This window comes from Lepisma saccharinum, chromosome 13 (genome assembly GCF_977018435.1).
Source record: "Lepisma saccharinum chromosome 13, izLepSacc3.1, whole genome shotgun sequence".
Classification (NCBI taxonomy): domain Eukaryota; kingdom Metazoa; phylum Arthropoda; class Insecta; order Zygentoma; family Lepismatidae; genus Lepisma; species Lepisma saccharinum.
Genome location: NC_139241.1, coordinates 33,949,528 through 33,971,184, shown reverse-complemented (window position 1 = coordinate 33,971,184; position 21,657 = coordinate 33,949,528). Strand labels below are relative to the sequence as shown.

Genomic DNA, 21,657 nt, shown 5'->3' with positions numbered 1-21,657 from the left:
CTCCTCAAGTCGTGCATGTACCCCTGGGGGTACGAGTACCACAGTTTGAGAACCATTGTGATAGAGCATTGTCGTATGCAACACAAAAAAAAATGTACACACTGTATATGATTTGGAGCCTTGCAAATCACAGGGCTGCCCTTGGTCAAAAGATCCCATGATAAGATGAATACAAAAATAGCAAGCAACATTTTTGATAAAAGATAATTTATGTTTACTTTACGCCCACAATAGCTAATCTGGATTTTATTTAGACCTACAGTTTACAGTATAATACAAATAATCGAAATGTGCCCGCTCAGACATCAAACCGAGGACATCTTGGTTACGAAGCAAATAAACAGAACCGACCTCCGTAGCGGAGTGGTTAGCACAGCGCACTACGACGCCAGGCGTCTCGGGTTATAATACCGGCCTGGGCATGGGTTTTCTGTGCTACTTTCCCTACATCAGTTTCATCATAGTCTGTCGGGGGGTCCGTACCCCCTGAACCCCCTAAATATGTCCTTGCTTCAAAGGCATTTCCTTTTTAAAAGCTTTAACATTGCAGAGCGTTTGATAAGAGAGACGTTTGGGGACGTCACACTTTGTTAGTCAGTGTGCAAAATTCCAACTGTTCTCTGTTGCTCGTATGTGCTCGTTGCACTGTACAAAAACCAAACACATGCTGCATTTTCAATTAAAGTAGCAAATAGGTGGAAAGCATTGTGATTTGTTACCGCCTGACTTCCTTCTGCTTTCGTATTTTGCACATGCGTCCCCGAGTACGGCGGATAACGTTCGGACTGACATCTGGCGGGAGAAGGGGCAACTGTACTGCTCGGGAACCTTTCGATACGGAAAAAACAGATTCCGACTCAGTACAACGAAACGTTGCTTGTTCAATGAAGGATGTTTTGAATTTGCGGTACATTCTTCTATTTTGACGAAGTAAGACAATAAGTGTAGTATGTCTCCACATTGGAAGACGAAGTAAGACAGTAAGTGCTGTATGTCTCCACATTGGAAGACGAAGTAAGACAGTAAGTGCTGTATGTCTCCACATTGGAAGACGAAGTAAGCCAGTAAGTGCTGTATGTCTCCACATTGGAGACGAAGTAAGACAATAAGTGTAGTATGTCTCCACATTGTAGACGAAGTAAGACAGTAAGTGTAGTATGTCTCCACATTGGAAGACGAAGTAAGACAGTAAGTGCAGTATGTCTCTACATTAGAAGACGAAGTAAGACAATAAGTGTAGTATGTCTCCACACTGGAAGACGAAGTAAGACAATAAGTGTAGTATGTCTCCACATTGGAAGACGAAGTAAGACAGTAAGTGATCTATGTCTCCACATTGGAAGACGAAGTAAGACAATAAGTGTAGTATGTCTCCACATTGGAAGACGAAGTAAGACAGTAAGTGATCTATGTCTCCCCATTGGAAGACGAAGTAAGACAGTAAGTGCAGTTTGTCTCCACATTGGAAGACGAAGTAAGACAGTAAGTGCTGTATGTCTCCACATTGGAGACGAAGTAAGACAATAAGTGTAGTATGTCTCCACATTGTAGACGAAGTAAGACAGTAAGTGTAGTATGTCTCCACATTGGAAGACGAAGTAAGACAGTAAGTGCAGTATGTCTCTACATTAGAAGACGAAGTAAGACAATAAATGTAGTATGTCTCCACATTAGAAGACGAAGTAAGACAATAAGTGTAGTATGTCTCCACATTAGAAGACGAAGTAAGACAACAAGTGTAGTATGTCTCTACATTGGAAGACGAAGTAAGACAATAAGTGCTGTATGACTCCACATTTAAATAGGTAGGAAGTTCTTTATTTTACTTTATTTTCCTTTTTCATAACATTTATTTAATCATCCCCGGTACTTTAGTATTATACGTACTACCTCATCTGTCTACGAGTGGAGCATATGGATACATAATGCCGTGATGAAATGTGTAGACGTACACTAGAAATCTAAGGAAACGCCCCCCTTACGGTTATGCAACCCAGAATTTTATATCATCTAGTTTCGCCACGAAGAGCAGCTCGCGAGAAACGTAGTGTTTCCAACTCTTGAATCTAGCCACAGATTCAAGCGACCGGGTGGAGATATTGCTTTCCTCTTGATTTGATTTCAACGGACAACAAGTTTATATTGAGAATGTCTCTGGTAATAATAACAAGTGTTATTAACATTTATGCTTGAGTTTATTATTATTCTTTTACCACTTCCGAACGAATATGTGAAGAAAGGAGGTATCACTGATTTCGCTATCGCTCGGATACTTGACACCTCCCATGGGAGAGTCCTGCAGACGAAAATATAGCATTATGACTAATTCTGTTATCTATTTCAGAAAAAAAAAGTCCCTTCCGATAGTCTAAAGTCGCCTTGTAATCAAGAGGTCCTAGATACAATTCCCACTGGTGACCCACCACTCTAGATCATAAGTTCCGTTTCCATTAATGTATCTGTGCATAAATTGAAAACTAAAATTTTCTTAAAGGTTTACGTGTGCTCGGAACAACCTTTGAAAGGCAAAAGTAAAATGACGTGGAAGTTGTGATTGGTTTTTACATCACTGGCGATAATGCGAACCCCCGAACTCCATTGTTGCAGTTATTCTTTTCGAGATTTTTCTCGTTGGTCCTGCCACCATAGGTAAGTCCAAAGAGAGGATTCTGACCCCCATAACCACCCCCTCCCCGTTCAGTGTGCTTCTGCTTTTTCCACTGTATCCTATTTGCACCCATTACACATTTTTTTTAATTTTGCAATAACGCTTTCGGCTTTTTTCTTCAGAGTTCTTATTTTTGTTTTTAAATGTTTGGCGACATCTGTTTTGGAAAAATTTCTACGAAGTTTGTTTTAAGTGTAAATGTATCTGGACATACAGTGTGGAGTGGGATTGGAACAACAAATATGAGGTTCCGTCGCGAAACGAACAAGCGCTCCTTTGATTATGTTTTCTTTCCACGTTTATTAAAATTTGCTTCCTTCAGCCTACTTCCGATTGTCGTATATTTCAATTCGTATGAGTTCTTTTCCTTTTATTTTCATTTGTATTGTTCGAGCCGTGATAACTTTCTCTCTTAATCTGGTTATTCGAACACTTTTATACTTTTTTTCTCGATTTTCCCTTCGCACTCATTACAGATTTCGGTATCGCGCTTTTCCATATTTTCACTAATTTAATTCTCTTGTCTATAATTCCTTTGACTATTTTTAATTTGCCCTTAGTCCGAATCAAGAAAATATGTTAGGAAATGTTTCCCGTGTAAATCTTATTGTATGGTGGTGTAAAATTCATGCCAGCTTTTTCTTGCGATAAGGGTTTTGAAAGTGCAAGGGTCTCATTTATTAACCATGGTGGGAAGGGGGGGGGGAGGGCTGCCAGAAACCTTCCAGACGAAATATGCTGGAAACAAAAAGTAGGTGGAGCATTTGACCATACTCTTCCATCAGTAGGTGGGGTGCTGAGAAGGCTATAAGTGGAACCACGAGCAAAACAACCTGCGCAGACCCGCCATTCCTGTGCACCGTACCCCCGCGAGTAGGGGAGGGAGAGAGTGGACCATGCTTCCTTATGGCCCGAGGTGGAGGGAAGAAGGAAAAGCTGCGCGGGGACTTTTCGTCCCAAGGTTTTTTTTCCTTGTGGTCGATCTATACCTGCGAGCAAGGGGGAGGGGTGGCGAGCAACACTGCCACAGCGAGTCGCTGTAAATGATTTCATCGTCTGTGCTGGGTGAAACCGGTTCTTGGTGCTCCTATACTTTTCCGATACATTTCTGCCAGCCTTTTTAGCGAAGCGAGGTCATATGTTCCAGATTCGAACTCTGGTCAGGCATGAATGTATCACTGAGTTTGTCCCGTCACAATTTTATAAATTGATAATTCATCCGTATTATCGCGATTAACTCAAGAGGCAGAAGAGTGATGTAAAATAACCGAAATAGAAATTGATGCATTTGTGCCTGGTGCTAGTGTAACGACGAATTTAACTCTTTATAAATGATGAAATAGGTAGCCCCTTGCGCTCAAATACACTTATAAATTGGCAAAAAAAATAAAAATAATCCAACTTATCGCTGATCTCTTACTACATTTGGAATACAGCCAAGAGCGATGTAAAGCAATGCAATTACATTGTGAATGTTTCACATCCTATGGTCTTTCTTTTTCTCGTAGCAGGGGCGGGGTTCATTCATTACAAATACCTAGGAAAGGATTTAGCAGCAATCCGTGATATACCTAAATATCATAACATGTTGCGTAGCCAGGGTTCTTGTGTCCTAGCCTCTGATAATTTTGAGTTTTTCTTTTTCGTTGTTTCTTCAATCTTCATCAATTTCCCTGAAGCATCATCCATGCTCTGTCGCCATTGAGTAAAATGAGTAAAATTTGAAAAGAAAACACAAGGATCTACTTTTCTCATAGCTCGCCAAACATGCACATGCTCTCAGCGCTATCATTATTCTTGGCAGGCAATGGAATTGAAGCAACTCTCACAACTAACGTAAACTACATGTCACTCAGGCATGACAATTCTCGCGGGCAAAGTGGATTTTTTTTTTTTTTTTTGTATTGGCACATGGTAGCACAATAACTATCTTCTGGCCTCCTAGATTTAAATCCGTACTCTTTATTCCAGTTGAGTGATTGACTCACAATTTTGCCATTGAAGGTTTGGGTTGTATTGGGTTATACGTATTGTGTTTTTGGTGCGCTAGGAAAAAGCAATCCCAAAGGTTCTCACTGAACAGAAAATTGTGTGCTTTCCCTCTCTCTCTTCCAACTCCGTCCCTATCTCTCACCCCACGTCCCCACTATTTAGGTAAACTATCCACATTGAAAATAATATTCCCCAATTGTTTTGATAGGACATTTCTATTGCTCCGAACGAATTATCTCCGTAAGAGGACTAGGGCCTCCCCGATGGCGCAGTCGTAGTGTCGTCACATTTCAATCAAGGGGTCCCGGGTTCGATACCCGGTGGAGGCACATAGTAGTTCGGAACCCACTATAAACTGTAGGTCCAGTCCCAATTAGCCTTTCTGTGCACAAGTGGACTTAAAAAACAACAATTCAATTCAATTCAATTGAATCATCTTATCAATATTTTTAAATCTGCATGTACCTGCTTAATTTAATAGATTATACATTTATATTCATTGCGGACAGAAATGTGAGAGAAAACAATGCATTTTTTTCAGGGAATGCATGAGTCAATAATAATGTATATTTTGCGGTATATACTCTTTTATATTGCATTGATTCAATAGTATCCTTATTTCCTAAAGCAACGTGAGTTTCTTTGCACACACCACGCAGGCCCTGCTTTGACTTAAACCTCAGATGCAGTAACTTCACGGTTGCCTTTTACCACCACGCTTTGGCTTTAATTCGAGCCCCGGTGGGTGCTTCGTTCGAGATCCTGCAGCAGTTTTACTCGTATGCCTTGAGCATGTCACTTGCAACGGAACCAATAAAATGAAACTTTCTGCACCGGAATGGGCTTGAAACTCTACATGCACCAGTGATAAGGTGTTTTAAAGAGGTATGTGCCACGTGCAGCATGTCCCTTCGGTCCGAATGTTCCTTTACGATATCATTTCATCATGCCTTACACCAGCGGCGTATACTCGGGTCATCTAGGTAATCGCAGATGACCCGGCTGTATTTCTTTTTTAAATATATATATACACACACATTTCTTCGCAATATTCTTCCAAACCAATTTCGATGCATACATTTCTTTGCTTCCAGCGCGCGAATGCTTCCAACCGTTTGCCGCTGAATGTCCGGGAACCTTTTCTCCAGCCGGTGGAATGACTTCAGGAAATCTCGCCCTGACGTCATTCCTCCCGTTTCCCTTACAACCCTTGGCGAGGAGGGAGGAGAGAGGAAAGAGGGGGAGGAAACACTGCTTCTCAGGCGCGGTGATTCCGTGCCCAGGGTAACCTCCTTCTAGTGAGCAGTGGCGTACGCAAGGGGGGGGTTACGGGGTTTAAACCCCCCCTTGAGCTTGTGAAATATTATGAAAAATGCTACGAAAAAAAATTAAATGAACAATTTTTCACAGTCAAAGATCTGGGACAATAATATTACTATTACTACTTCTACTACTACTACTACTACTAATAATAATAATAATATAATAATAATTTGAATTATTATTTCCATGCAGCATGGAGAAAAGGACAGCATTGCAAACACACGCGTCTTTCAGGGTGATGCCTTGAAAATAACCACGAGTTTATGAGGTTAGGTTAGGGTAACTATGATTTAAAAGAGAAAAATGTTGTTTTGTATCTCAGTTGCCACAGTGTTCAACACACTTGCGTACGCAGGATTTTTTTTTCTGGAGGGGCTGGAATAGTAAATGTGGATAGCAAATGGCTTCGATTTGGAGGGCAGGATGCATAATAAAATATTTCGTATTTTTGGAGCTTTTCAATCTATTAAAATTGTTTTCAAAGACAAAAATGGTAATCGGGATTCACTTTAAAACAGGTTTCGCATTTACACATTTTGATTTTTTAAAGTTCTTAACGGATTTTTATTTGAAAATTCTGATTTTATCAAAATTTCGGTAGGGGCTGGAACACCATCGGCCATCCCTCTACGTACGCCAGTGTTCAACGAACATGTATTTTTTTGTGTGTGAACAATGCGAATTAACTAAATAAAGTTGTTGGTTCGTTGTAAGAGGCTAATGTATAGACAAAGGCTAGGCGGACAAGAATACAGTCACCAATTCGCCTTCCCATTGTATTGTTTACCGCAGCTCGTTTGAATGTATCTTTAAAATGTCTCACCTTGTTGACTAGACAATTATTCAAATGACAATAAGCTTAACTATTGTAAAATGTTTTGTTGGTAAGAACAGTAAGATAATCCAGATGTGAATTATCGGGGACATTTATGCGGGAAAAAAGCCGGAAAAATTCCAACCAATTTCGGGAATCGAACTCGGATCTTCCGCGTGATTGCCAGACGCTCTGCCGACCAGATCACCGCAGCTCCTTGGATGAGTTCCATACTTGATTATTTCAATTTATTTTAATATATTTTCTTGTATTTATGGATCTTCTTCACCCCTGAAATGTCTCACCTCGTTGACGAGACCATTATTTCGTAACAAAGAAACAAACCATCCCAGGATTTGATAAAAATCGGATGACTAGAAAGTAATTTCGTTCTATTGTTTTCATAAATACTATATTTATGTAGATCTCTACTACTCAATAGTAGTAGTAGTAGTGGTATTTGTACTATTATTAGTATTAATTCAGCTAATTAATTAATTATAAGTATTATTAATTAATTGTGATTATTATTATTTAATTAAAGTATAATAAAACAATGGTATTGTGAATTTGGAAAAAAGTTTTAGAAATAACACCCCCCTTGATGAAATCCTGCGTACGCTACTGCTTGTGAGAGTCCACCGGTCGCACTCTCAACCTTCAGAGCCTTTACCGTTCCCTCCGCTGAATAGGGAAAACATACCCGGTAGAGTGCGAAGAACAGGAAAATTGAATAACATGGGCAAAACCAATTCTACGCTAATTTTCACTTTACATTTGCTTCTGTCTTGCTGATTTCTGTTACTTGAACATAAATTTATCAAAAGGAAAAAGCTTAAATATTGAAGATGAAGCAAACTAAATTAAAATTCAAAGCTTAAGCAATTAAAGCACCTATATGCTGACTCCCCCCATCCTTGTATTTACAAAAATAGTAATCGTTTCTCCTCTCTAATCTTCAAAAACAGCGAGAATACTTCCTTCACGGAACTGAATATTTTTTAAAGGGAAAGATATCAAAAATAAATTATATATATATATATATATATATATATATATATATATATATATATATATATACATACATACATATATATATATATATATATATTATATATATATATATATATATATATATATATTACTTAATTTATGTTGCTATATTCCGCCTCTTTAGATTAATAGTGATGAAGATGAACGACTTAAACATAAAACGAAAAAAACACATCAGGCACGTAGCCAGGTGGAGGACTCAGTTGGATGAAACCCCCCTCCCCGAAATCTTACAAATATCTAATTTAAAAAGTGTATAGTGGTAATTAATTTTACTTCATTAGCTGGATTAAACACCTTGCATAATACGTTGTAATAATCTGAGATTCATCTTCAGAACTTCTAACCCCACTGTAGACTGTTATCCACTATTCATTGGATTTTTGTGGTAACTGTCTCATGAGTGGTAGTTCTTTCTAGGAGTGTTTGTAGCTAAATCACTGTGCTGATTGCAAAACAAGAACGAAATGAACAAATATCTAGCTCGAAGAAATGTTTTCTTTGCCGAAAGGGGGGGGGGGGGTTGTAATAACGTCTAGCAGGCATAATTGTCGTATTGATAGCTGGCAACACTTTTTAAAAAGTCAGGCCACGTCACTGCACCACCGAGTATCTACCGCTATGCCACCCGGGAGGCGCGTGTGTGTGTTTGTGTGTGTGTGTGTGTGAGAGAGAGAGAGAGAGAGAGAGAGAGCATGTATGGGTATAAATCTCCAAGTTACATTCAAAATAGTGTGTTGCATCATTATAGGCTATATAGTATTTTTTCTAGCTAATAAAGTTCGACGTACCCGATATATATTTATGTTTTCAGGATACCTAACCACACACGGAAAGAAATTGGTATTTATACTTTGCTTTGCTCCCCCCCTAATATCACTAGAAATCAGCACCTATGTTTTCCGGTTCTGCTTTCCTTGCTTGATTACTTGTTCGTATTTTTCCCCTGAGTTCTACAGAAATCAAACCTTTCTACATAAATATTTTTGGTTTGCCTACATTTTCCATTGTACTGTTCCATTCTCATTGGTTGTCTTGTCCCGTGCCGACCCTCCGCGAGTTGAAATTGATAACGCCAGTGGTCGCGGGTTCGAATCCCGACCTAGGCATGATTGTTCTTTGTGAGTATCCCTTCATCAATTGCATTCATCCTCGTTGTCGCGATTAGCCTGAACAGAAAGAAAAGCGATGTAAAATAATATACGAGTAATTTCGCAATCCGTATTGTCTCATGTACTTGTACTATAGTCATCCCGCTCTTTTTACAATTTGCTGTTAGGTCTACAGTGCTTTTTACGTCCTCCTTTCAAGAGAGTATGATGGTTTGCAGCTCGACTAAAGAAACGCTGTGGAGATCACTGGAAAGCCAGCCAACCAGATTCATTCTAGAACTTAATAGATACATCTTTGATGTCTCTCAAGGGTCGTTGAAGGTCATATACCTAGATCTTTGCTTACCGATGTAACAAATGTAATGCAAATAAATCGAATGAAATCAAACATCACGAATACAAGAAAAGTTACTTGGAGAGGAGCGGGGAAGGACTTACTGGTCATTGAAATGAGTGGCTTACGACAAATAGCAAAAAGTAGTGTCTGGGTATGACGTGGCGTCAGTCAACGTAGAAGGACGGTAGCAAAAAAGTGGTTTGCAGAGCCATCTGGGTAGGATGGTAGTACCAAAGCCTAACTGTAAAAACTTATGATTACCCAGATTTGGCTCAAATGAAATGGTACATGCATTTTAGGAGGGGAATGGAAGAATATTTATTGTTTACTTAATTTTCATTAAAGTGGCGGAGTGATTATCGTAGCGCGCTGCAACGCTGAGGGTTCCCGGTTCGAATGCCGGCCTAGGCTTGGGTGTTTGTGAGTGTCCGTCTCTTCATAAATTTCATCATATCACTCATCCTCTTTTTCGCGATTAGCCAAAAGGGGCAGAAAAGCGAAGTAAAATAAACTAAATCAATCAATATTAACGAACTGAAAAATCACGTCGCACAGAACTTTGGCCTGTACAAATAAACAGCACTACAAATTATTTCCTGAAAAAGGGATAATCGTAGGTTTGTATTTTTATTTGAACTATAAAGTACGAACTTACACTCAATAGATCGAAAATTCTGGTAAACTATTGGTGTTTGCCATGGTTAAAATGTTGGGTCTTCGCACGAGAGACCACTGGCCCACGTTCTACGCATAACAGAGAGAGAGAGAGAAAGAGAGAGAGAGACAGAGAGAGAGAGAGCTCATTACGACGTCGACCCTAACCATAGAAAAGTTAGAAAACCTAACCTAACCTAACATAACTTTTCTATGCCCTAACTTCGCCATCTTGAATAACGTGTTCTCTCGTTGAGTCTAGTTGCATCTCGTACACGCCCTCATTTTGTTACGCATGACTTGATTGGCCTGGCCTCTTCTTCTTCTTTTGAGAATTTAGCAGAAAAAGAACGTGGGAGCAGACATTGCCTAAGAAAAGAAAAAAAACTGTGTGATGAAAGTCCCGTTAATATATTGAATCACATTTTAAGTTTGGAAAACAAGTACTGATTATATGTATATATCTTTTATTCCAGTATATTTCATACCTACAAGCCCCCAGCCGATTTGTAATGGTTTCCTTAGATGAATAGCGCTAATGTTCCGTTAGTAGCTTTTAATAATATGTTTTATGTTTTATCTTATTTCCTGAGACAAAACCTTCGAATCCTGTCTTTTGTTTCCCTGACATTTTCAGCATCAAATCTCCCCCCTCTCAGGGTACTCCACTGATATCAATTGCAGAAAAAGTGAATGCATTTATCTTTCGTTTTATGAGGCCATAGACAGATGAATGGAATTTCTACGTTGGTAAATCAGAAGTGTCTACATCTTGCGATTGAATATGGTGCACAAGGGAGAAAATTACAACCGATCCCTCTATAACACTAGACATTCAGTGACGGCACCAGAAACAGTTGCTGATATTAAGTGGTCTGTATCCTGCAGATTGCCACCCACGTTAAACTGTGCAGCAATTGTTATGAAGAGAAAGAGACAATTTGGGAAATGTTGCATCATGGCCCCAGCGCCCTTTACAACACTTTGGGTGGCGCAATGATCGTCTCACCCCACCCTTCCATTCCTGCTTTTATTTTCTGCTAATAATTCGGACATATCTCGTAACGTCGTAGTATTTATTTTATTTAAGTGCATAAAAATGTTCTAAAAGGATAAATACCATTGTTCAGTTAATGCAGGTGTCCTGGGTTCGAATCCATGTTAGAACTTTCTTTGTCATCAATTTTTCATAGAATCGTCGCGATTAGCCTAAAATCGAAAAAATGCGACGCTAAATAACAAACAACGACGAGGGAGGTGGTAGAACGCATTGATCTAAATACGAACAAAGTAATCGCTGTAGAGTTTACACAAGATACAATCGCGATTTGCCCAAAATGTAAGAAAAGCAACGCATAATCGGGAGAATACGAAATAAAAATACTTATTAGCACAGATAATACACGGACCATTTTTCATGCACAACGGAATGATTTACGTGCTGGAATTTCAGGAACTTGAAATTATTTTCCTATGTTGTGCTTCTGGGCTACTAATTCTGTATACAGGGTGCTCGGAAATTCCTCTTACAAACTCCTAGGGCTAGTAAAGGGGAATGAGTAGACAATATTTACAATAGCAACCCATGTCCGGAAACGTTCCGTTTCCGTGCTACAACCATGACAATGTGTCGGATGTGCCTGTGTTGGTATGCAACCTGGTAGGCAGTACATGACTTCCGAAGAGCACCTGATGACCTAAAGTGTAATCATTTATTACAACATGTTAAATGAGGTGTTACGTAAGGTACAGAATTGAATGATGTGTGACAGTACATAATACAAACAAATTTATTTGGTAACAATGCCAAGGGAACAACAAATAAACGTACTATTCATTGATCACAATAACACTTGCGTCGACAGTGGAACGCAACAATTTGTTTCTGTCCTATGCACTGGTTTTTGGCATACGGCACTGCTCAACGACAACAGTGGCTCGATGTGACGACCCCCAACGTCGTTGCACACATTATACCGACGAATCATTTTCCGGTACACTCGCTCCAATACACCGATGTCCCGTTAGTTTCTTGTGCAGCGACCAGTACTCTTGCCAGCAGTTCTTCCTCTGTCTCTACATGAGTCTCGTACACCATACTCTTCATACGACCCCACAAGAAATAGTCCAATGGTGTTAAATCCGGCGATCGTGGGGGCCACGCGGTTGGATCACCTCGGCCTATCCATCTTTGTCCGAATCTTCGGTTAAGATGTCTCCGAACGTCACGTGTAAAGTGAGGATGTGCGCCATCGTGCTGAAACCACAGTTCCTGACGGACGTTCAATGGCACAGCATCCAAGAACAGGGCCAATACTTCCTGTAGGAAGATCAAGTATGCGGCACCCGTTAGCCTGGTTTGATACCGCGGCAGGGAAGACGTCACGTGCCATCAGGTGATCTTCTGACGTCATGTACTGCCTACGAAGTTGCATACCAGCACAGGCATATCCAACACATTGTCATGGTTGTAGCACGGAAACGGAACGTTTCCGGACATGGGTTCCTATTCCAAATATTGTCTACTCATTCCCAGTGATGTGCGTCTACGCGTAAACAACGATAGTCTACATTCTACACGTAAACTATTTTATACACGTAGATTAGGTAATCTATGTGAACAACATGCCGAAAGGTGATAACTTAACAAAGGGCGCCATGGAATTAAAATAAAATTATACTGCGTATCAGTTGCTGATGTGTGAAGATAACTTTTCATACTCTTTCTTCTAAATTCGAACAATTTCTCATCTAGAAAGAAACCTAATATAGGAAATATTCTAGTGTTTTATGGGAAAAAGACCACTCTTGTCTCATGACTGCCATCTGTTGTTGTTTTTTGCATACTATTTATCTTCTTCCATAATTGATGATAGAAGAGAAGAGAATTTTTTTGTAAATAGGATTCTTTTCATTTCGTTAGGAACCAATATAGTTGAAAATGTCACTTTCCTTTCATGAAAGCATTGAAAATTAATTTTAATGCACTTTAGATTGTCTACGTAGTCTATGTAAAACTACAACCCAATGTAATCTACGCGTAGATTACGTGTAGATAACGCATGTAGACGTAAACTTATAGTCTACGGCACATCACTGCTCATTCCCCTCTACTAGCCCTAGGAGTTTGTAAGGGGAATTTCCGAGCACCCTGTATCTCGTAACTTAGATGTAGAAATCATTCAAACGTAACATGCATTAACTGAACAATGGTATTTATCCTTGTAGAACATTTTTATGCACTTAAATAAAATAATTAATACTACCTTACGAGCATGGACGTCCGCAGGATTTTTTCCAGGGAGGGGCAAGAAAGGTATTTTTCCAGGGGGGGCAAACGAGGCACATTTTCCCCCAAAATAGCGTTGTTCCCTAAAAAAAACATTGCTTAAATTTGAATTTATGGTGTTCATGCAATAAGTAACACACATTTCTGTGGCTAAAATGAAATTATATGTGTGAAATACATAATTTTTGGTTGACTTTCATTTTCCAGGGGGGGCCACGGCCCCCCTTGCCCCCCTTCCGGACGCCCATGCTTACGAGATATGTCCCGAATTATTAGCAGAAAATAAAAGCAGGAATGGAAGGGTGGGGTGAGCGGATCATTGCGCTGAGACGCATTCAACTGTCACTGCCAAGAGTAAGATATGATTGGCGGAGAGGTTGCTATGACAACGCTTTACGTTTCGAAACGGCCGTCGGAGGTTCGCGATAGGAAGTGATAGGATCAAGACCTGTAGTTAAAGAGGTCCTGAGTAACTACCACCGTATAACTGTTCGAGCTGTCTCTGTATCCTTTTCCTGTACGGGAAATTATTTGTGAACTAGTGATAGTGTTGTGAAGTGATCTTGTGATTGTGTATCGAATTAAATATACGGGACCGTGAAATAGGCCCGTTATACCATGGCCGGGAATCATACTCCGGACCCCCAATCCGACATGGACGCTGAGAAAGGTTCTAATAAACGTACTCGCGAAGAAGTGGACGATGTTCCCCCCGATAAAATCTCCAGAAGTGATACAATTCATGAGTCCCCCCAGATTCCACCTACATATTGGTATGGCACGGATATGCCGGGTCCCTACATAGTCCTATTTGACGGTATAGACACAAACGAGAAATTGCTTGCCGCTGGAAGTGTTGGTAACTATCTCCGTAAGAAAGCAGTCCGAGTACAGTTAGTGGAACAATGCGGTCGTAATCGCGTCCGGGTGACTTTCCCCACCGCTAAAGCTGCTAATGAGTTTCTCACGCGTAGTGCAATGCATCATGATATGGGAGTCAAAACGAGAATTCCATTATCGTTAATTCAACGGGAAGGACTCATATTCGGAATAGCTCATGACGTGTCAGAACAGGACGTCCTCGATGGTTTCGAGAGTCCTATCCCGGCCCTTTCGGCCAAACGCATGAACAAAAAACTGTGGAAAGAGGATGGATCTTTCCAGTTAGTTCCCACTAAACTATTTTGCATCACATTTCGCGGTAATAGTTTGCCGGAGAAAGTTCTCATTAACAGTGAAATATTTGAGGTTCGACCGCGTATACGATCAGTCCAACAATGCTCCAAATGTTTCCGATACGGCCACTTCAATTTAGTTTGTAAATCAAAATCCAAGTGTGCTAAGTGTGGATTGGACTCCCACCCAGAGGACTGTGACAGTACTTTGAGTTGCATCAATTGCAAGCTACCACATTCAGCCTTAGACCGCAACTGTGCGAGCTGGCGGTTGGAATCAGCTGTCCAAACCAGCATGGCTGAAAACAATTTATCATATCGGGAGGCGAAACTCAAGCTGCAAGGCATCTTCATCCCCACCCCCACTCGCGATGATGTTTATCGACCCCGAGTGACAAAAGCGGCATTCCCTGACTTGCAGACCTCCCGCACAAAACCTTTCTTTCCTAATCACACATGGCACTCCTCAAATCGGACATATGCCAATATGTTTTCCCCGCTACGAAATCAATCTGACAGAGACTTTCCTGAAAATAAGGATTCTCAAACATCATTGGATTCGTATCGCTTTAAGGTGCCATCCTTTAAGACTACTTCTCAATCACAAAACACTAAGAAATACAAAATTCGCCCTTCTCCGAGGAAAGAAACACATCGCCGTCCGCGATGGGAAGACGATGACGTCGCAATAGAGTCCGCGGCTAGTTCATCGACCCTTACTGATCCAGAGGAAGCGAAATCCCAACCTATAGGAAACAACGCCTACCCGATAAATAACACTCCTTCCCATTCTAAGAATTTCCATCGTCAATCATCTGTGCACCCGAACAAGAGGAATAATCATCCGCAATCGCACATTCCTGACCGCCCTACCGAACACAGTGAGGTGTACCAGGCTCTTTTAGAAATGATTCCCAGCATGTGGGAAACGGTTAGACACATACGGGACAACGCTCATCGAATTCGCCTCATCCAACACATTCAATCTTTGACAGACAAACTTTTGACGTTACTCGAAGACAACGCTTAAGGTAATATCGGAAATGGGTACCATCTTACAATGGAATGTAAATAGCTTCTCCGCACGGAAACTCGAATTATTAGATCTAATTGCAGAACACCACCCGCTTATTCTTTGCTTGCAGGAGGTTAAGGGAACGCAGCACGAGAAATATAGACTTGCTCATTATCACAGGTACGGCAACCCTACGCATCAGCGTGGTACGGTTATCTATGTGCATGAAACCCTTTCCCATACCGAAATACCAATTCCACATACCCTTTCCCTCGTTCAGACCTTCCAATTAGAGCTCGTGGCTCTCAGAGTCAACATTAATGACCAATATATAGTTATAATTTCCTTATACATTCCCTCCTCCAACAACTCACAGAGAATCAGTTTTCACGAGTTACAAGAGATCATAACCCTTGCTCCGGGCCCCTACCTCATCCTCGGAGATTTTAATGGCCATCACCCCTCTTGGGGACATCCGTACGCAGACCGTTTGGGAAAAAATCTAGATGCATGGATCACACACAACCGGTTTATACTTTTAAACGATGGCAGCCCTACTCATTACCCATTAAATAGCAACCGCCCCTCTTGCATTGACCTCACAATTACTTCCTCCCGATTGTACAATAGGTTTCATTGGGTAAAGGAACAAGATCTCCGTGGCAGTGATCATTCCCCCATTTTAATTATAGCCCGTAGATCGTTTTCCACATACTTGTTGCGTGAAAATAGGGAGTCGGTCCCGGTGAAACGTTGGACCAAAGCTTCCATTAAATGGGACGCTTTTACAACACAATTTAAAAGCATTTATGATCAAACAACTCCCCACACTGATGGAAAAATAACATATCAACGTTTCCTCAGTATGATTACCATTGCAATAGACAATAGTGCCCATCGAAGCCAATATCGTAGCCCAATTAAATTTCCATCCCTTAGTTGGTGGACCCGAGACTGTGATTTAATAAAAAGCCAAAAAAAAAATCAATTAAAACGATACGAACGAAACCCCTCGCCGGGGAAGAAAATCGAACTTAGGCGACTGCAAGCTAAGGCGAAGAAAATATATTTAAACGCGAAAAGAGAAGCGTGGCAATCATTTTGTAATTCCCTAGATTGCACAGATAGCCTCAGCTCCATATGGAATAAATTTCATTCTATTAGGAACCCGGCCCACCCACAACGGAAAAATCTCGATAGAAAGTGGGAAACAGAATTCATGAACATACTCACGCCACCCTCTGTATGCGCACGAGCGGCTAAATCCTTTGCACAGAATTTCGATTTCACTGCCGATTTCCCGGCAGTTACTGCTACCGAAATACAACAAATCTTAGAAATCGTGCCGAACACTTCCCCGGGATATGACGGTCTCACCTATGACATGTTAAAACATCTGCCACAGCAAGGTATACAATTACTTGCTCACATATTCAATACCGTCTATCGCACAGGACGAATCCCTATCGAGTGGCGTCACCACATAGTTCTCCCCATATTAAAACCTCAAAAACCTCCCGCGGAGGCAAAGTCATACCGACCAATAGTATTAATACCAGTAGTTGCCAAACTTTTCGAACGAACATTTCAACATCGCATTAATTGGGCGTTGGAAAAGAATAAATTCTTTTCGCCAACACAAATGGGTTTCCGCATGCAACATGGAAGCCAAGATGCCATAGCTACCCTAACAGTTGAAATCCAAAATAGCCAGATTACTCATGATTATTGCTTTGGCCTCTTCACTGACATAGAACATGCTTATGATGCAGTTCACATCCCGATCTTATATAAAATGATGGTACAACTAAACATACACCCCATAGTAGGGACCATCATCTGGAATTTATATCACGAACGGAATTTACAATTCTGGTTTGAAGATAGGTTGGAAGGCCCCCGTATAGCTCGCACGGGAATCCCTCAGGGTTCGCCCCTTAGCCCCCTACTCTTTAATATCTATACCCACCAAATACATCACCTAAATATGCACGGCTTTAAATTGTTACAATATGCCGACGATTTGTGCTGCTGTAAATGCACCCCTGACGCCACGCAAGGCTTACTCGCTCTAAAGAAAACAGTTTCAATTCTTACAGATCACTTAGATACCTTAGGACTCACTATTTCCATTCCGAAATCCAAAATCATAATTTTTAACTCGAGAAAAATGAGCAGTTACCCTAACAATATCACAGAAATACAGCACATTCCAGTAGTCGACAATGTCAAATACCTGGGTGTATATTTTGATAGGAAACTGAATTGGACAAGGCATCTACAGTATCTCAAGGAAAAGGGTCTAAAAATTGTTAATTTACTCCGCTGTATTTCCACGACCAAGTGGGGAGGACACCCCCATACAATGCTATTATTTTATAAAAATTGTTTTCGAGCATTATTTGATTATGCAGCACCAGCTTATGGTGGAGCCAATCCAAAACTTCTTACGTCTATCGACGTATTACAACGACGAGCCTTACGTACCTGTCTAGGACTCATGCCGTCTAGTCCCAATGTTAGTGTATATTTAGAAAGCAATGAATCTTCTTTGTCACATAGACGTATCAAACTCACTGTGCAATATTTGTTTAAATCGTGGGCGCGACACGCTCATCCGTTTAATAAAATATTTGCGATTCAACGACAATGGTTTGGCCTCCCGACCCCCCCTCCCCCCACTAAACGTTTTTTTTTCTTACAATGTTATAATATTGACCCTGACGCTTACCAACAAACTTTTACCCATCCGGACCCGCTTGTATATCAACTGAATATTCCCACAGAACCCCGAGTAGAGATACACTATGCAGATCATGGCCGACATGAAAATTATAGAGACTTGTGGCCCACATCAACCTTTATTTATACTGACGGATCGAAATCTGCAGACGGTGTGGGATGTGCTTTTTACGTACCATCTCATAACATCACCCGACAATTTTCCCTCCCATCCGATATGTCGATCTTCTCGGCGGAATGTTATGCTATCTATAAAGCATTACAATTCGCCCTGCAGTTCCGAATCGATCATTCGTTAATTCTTACGGACGCATTGAGCGTACTTCAAACGTTAGCACGAACAGGTCGGGCAGCATATAAATTAACGGTATTTCCTTATCTTATTCTCCGAATCATGTTAGAACTTCAACAGCAGGGTCTGTCAGCGACCTTCACATATATTCGTGCCCACAGTGACCTCAATAAATATCAAGATCGCGTTGATGTAATGGCCAAACAAGCAAGAACGAAAGAAACTGTTACCCCGATGCGCCTGCCGTACACTGACCTCCTCCCACGGGTAAAAATCAAAATAGAACAACAATGGAACGATTGGTGTACCCAGCAACTCCTCAATACCACTACATATAGATGGCATGCACAAGTCGGCAATAAACGTCCTTGGTTTCAACACATTAACCTACCCCGTGCAGTTTTAGTGTTTACCATGCGAATGCGTACAGGTCACGTCGTTATACATCCCAGTTCATATATCGTGCCTGCAACTTCCTGTCCGTGTGGAGAAGTTATCCAATCAATCACCCATTTGTTCTTACAATGCCCAATTCGACAACAACATCGCAATACACTATAGAAACAGTTACACCGTGTGGGTATTCCATTTCCGATGTCCCTTTCGACTCTACTCTACGATCCGCGGTCTGATGTCATGTGGATACTGTACAGCTTTGCACGAAAGAACAACATTGTAACATAAACAAACAGACATTTGGAATGTAAACAAACTTTCTCATAACAAACCAAATAGGACCCCTGGCAAGAAATCGCTCATAGGCGGTGTGTGCCACACAAAGAAGAAGGAAGGAAGGAAACGGCCGTCGGTTTGGTATACGCACAGATTACAAAGGAGTAAGCGATCTTATTAATCTGTGACATTGTTTCCGATTCAATGAAGTAGCAATGGTAAGTAATGTGATTTTTCAACTAGATATAGATAGACCTTTACATACACAATGTATCATTCATTTCACGGACCTAGGACGACATGTCATGTATAAAGGAGATGTAGCCATCTCGCATTATTATGTAAAAAAAAAAAGGTAAAGTGCTCCCCTGTGCTTAGCACCACGCCATGAAGGCATATAGGGGGTGTGGGGGTAACGCCCCACACTTTCTTGATCCGGTCGTGAGTGGGGGTGATGTGATCAGCATCACGCCCCTGACCGCCTTTACCCCCCAGGGTTTCTCACAGGTACCCATGTTATTCGACGCTGGGTGGGCGCCGGGGCCGCTTCCACCGTTAGAAAAGTTCCCGGATTTGAACCGGCCGGGGATCGAACCCGGGACTTTTAGCATGGTAGTCAGACGCGTTACCGACTGAGCCACCGCGGCCACATTATTATGTATTCAGATGAATCTAAAAACCACCAAGGTGTAGGCTGTGCTTATTTCATTCATAAACAAAACATGGTAAATTTCTCGTATCGGTCAAACGGATTTCTTCAAATGTACAGGAGAAATTACTTACCGAATGCAGTTTCTTTAGACTTGTGGAAGTTCGGGGAAGTGTTTTCTCGCATCGTTCATTGAATTTTGCCTGTAAATCACCTATTTTTCGATATAAATGTGTGACCGATGCACGAAAGCTCTTGCATCCATTCACTTCCAGGTGGATGTAGCCTGTGTGTGATGACGTAATCCCAGTCAGTGTTTCCAAACACGTGTTTTTGTAACTGAAGAAGGTACGTTTCCGCAAATGGTTTGTGGGGCTATGTGTCAATGGTTCGTGGGGCTATGCGAGAATGGTGTGTGGGGCTACGCATATTTTTTTTGAAACCAATTTTTAACTATTGTAACCTATAGTGACCCTACCTAACCTAACCTTACCGAAAATGGTTCGTGGGGCTATGTATGAATGGTTCGTGGGGCTATGCGTCAATGGTGTGTGGGCTTACGTAGGTATTTTTAGGTGCAGTGGGATGGAAACACTGCATGCCGAGTACGGTAGTGAAACTTTGACCGCCATTTTGCGTGTTACCGAAGGAAAAAAGAAACGAAGAAAACTTACTCGATATGTCACAAATAGAGCTTATTTCCGTGAAATAAGCGAAATGCCACCTTCAGCAATGTTTCTCAATGCAGAATACGTAAGTACGAATATTCAAATTAAATGAACTAGCAAATTTCAGCCGTTTGTCCGATACGAGAAATTTACCCAAAACATAAACAAACAATTCTGTCTACCATCTGATACTTCTAATTTTACTACAGAAAGCTATGCAATATGTAGAGCTCTCACGTACGCTATCCATAGCAATTACACAAATATGTTTTTATTACAGATGCTTTAAGTGTATTAATGGCGTTGAGTTGTTCATATCCTCAGATTTGTAAACATTCGATATCTATCGCCCTCAAAATCCAACAAATACAGTTTGTTTATGGAAGAAATTTCGGTACAAATTTACTATAGTTCAGATAGATTTCTTAATTTTTTCAGAAGAAACTACTTTCGGTAGGTAACGGTTCCGATTGTTCTATGATTTCTCCTAGCACAAAACTACCCTAATTGGTAACAGTAGTATAAGCCGGAGACACATTAAACTCGTTTGTTTTCAAATAAAAATCATTGCTACTTACCTCATATGCATAGCGGAAGATTTTTCAAGCTGGGGATCACTTTTTTTCTCGATGAAAAAGCGTTATTTTTAACATTATAATCATTTATTGGTCGTTGCTAATTCGGCGGGCAAATTTTGACTCATGTTTGTCTATCGTCAGCTGATATGCAGTATCGTCAGCTGATGTGCAGTGTTTCAAAACTTATGAACCGATAAATGCCACACAAACTATTCACAAAAGGTTTTTAAGCGAAAATTGAGGCTAGACTCTACTTTACGTCCTTATCTGCATGGTGATTGCTTCTTTGCATTCGCGGTGCGCGATCGTGGTGTGGCACCCGGCATCTCTTCGGGTAAGTACCTTTTTCTTTTTACACTTTCTGTTCACGATAGCCCCACTATCCATTCACGGGGTTGAGGTATGCCTACGAGGTTAGGTTAGGCCTGTTAGGTTAGGTTCCATTAGCACTCATTTCACCCCTAAATATGTGCTTCATCATCTAAAAAATTCCTCAGTACGTTCAATTGCGTATATCCGTACATTGTTTACCCCTTCAGGAAATTTTTGCTCGCTTTGGGATTTACGTTGTTGAATTCCTTATAAAATAAGCTTTCCAATGATATATGACACGTATTCCTTATG

The 21,657-nt window shown here is 40.8% G+C and overlaps 2 protein-coding genes across 4 annotated transcripts in view; one reads left to right on the top strand and one right to left on the bottom strand.

Moving 5' to 3' along the window:
* LOC145997231 (innexin inx3-like) overlaps positions 1-21,079 on the bottom strand; it is a 68,115-nt gene extending 47,036 nt beyond the window's left edge. The window contains exon 1 of one of the 2 annotated variants that reach the window (XM_083134028.1): positions 21,034-21,079. Coding sequence is in view for 1 of the 2 variants with exons in the window: in XM_083134025.1 (XP_082990151.1) it covers positions 19,922-19,973 (52 nt within the window). In the remaining variant the exon portion in view is untranslated. Of the gene's footprint in view, positions 1-19,921; positions 20,058-21,033 lie in introns of those variants that run through there. The other variant, XM_083134025.1, reaches the window with a different exon arrangement.
* Positions 19,266-21,657, top strand: part of LOC145997230 (uncharacterized) — a 102,300-nt gene continuing 99,908 nt past the window's right edge. For both annotated transcript variants that reach the window (XM_083134024.1, XM_083134022.1), the window contains exon 1: positions 19,266-19,356. The gene's annotated coding sequence lies outside the window, so the exon portion shown is untranslated. The remainder of the gene's footprint in view (positions 19,357-21,657) is intronic.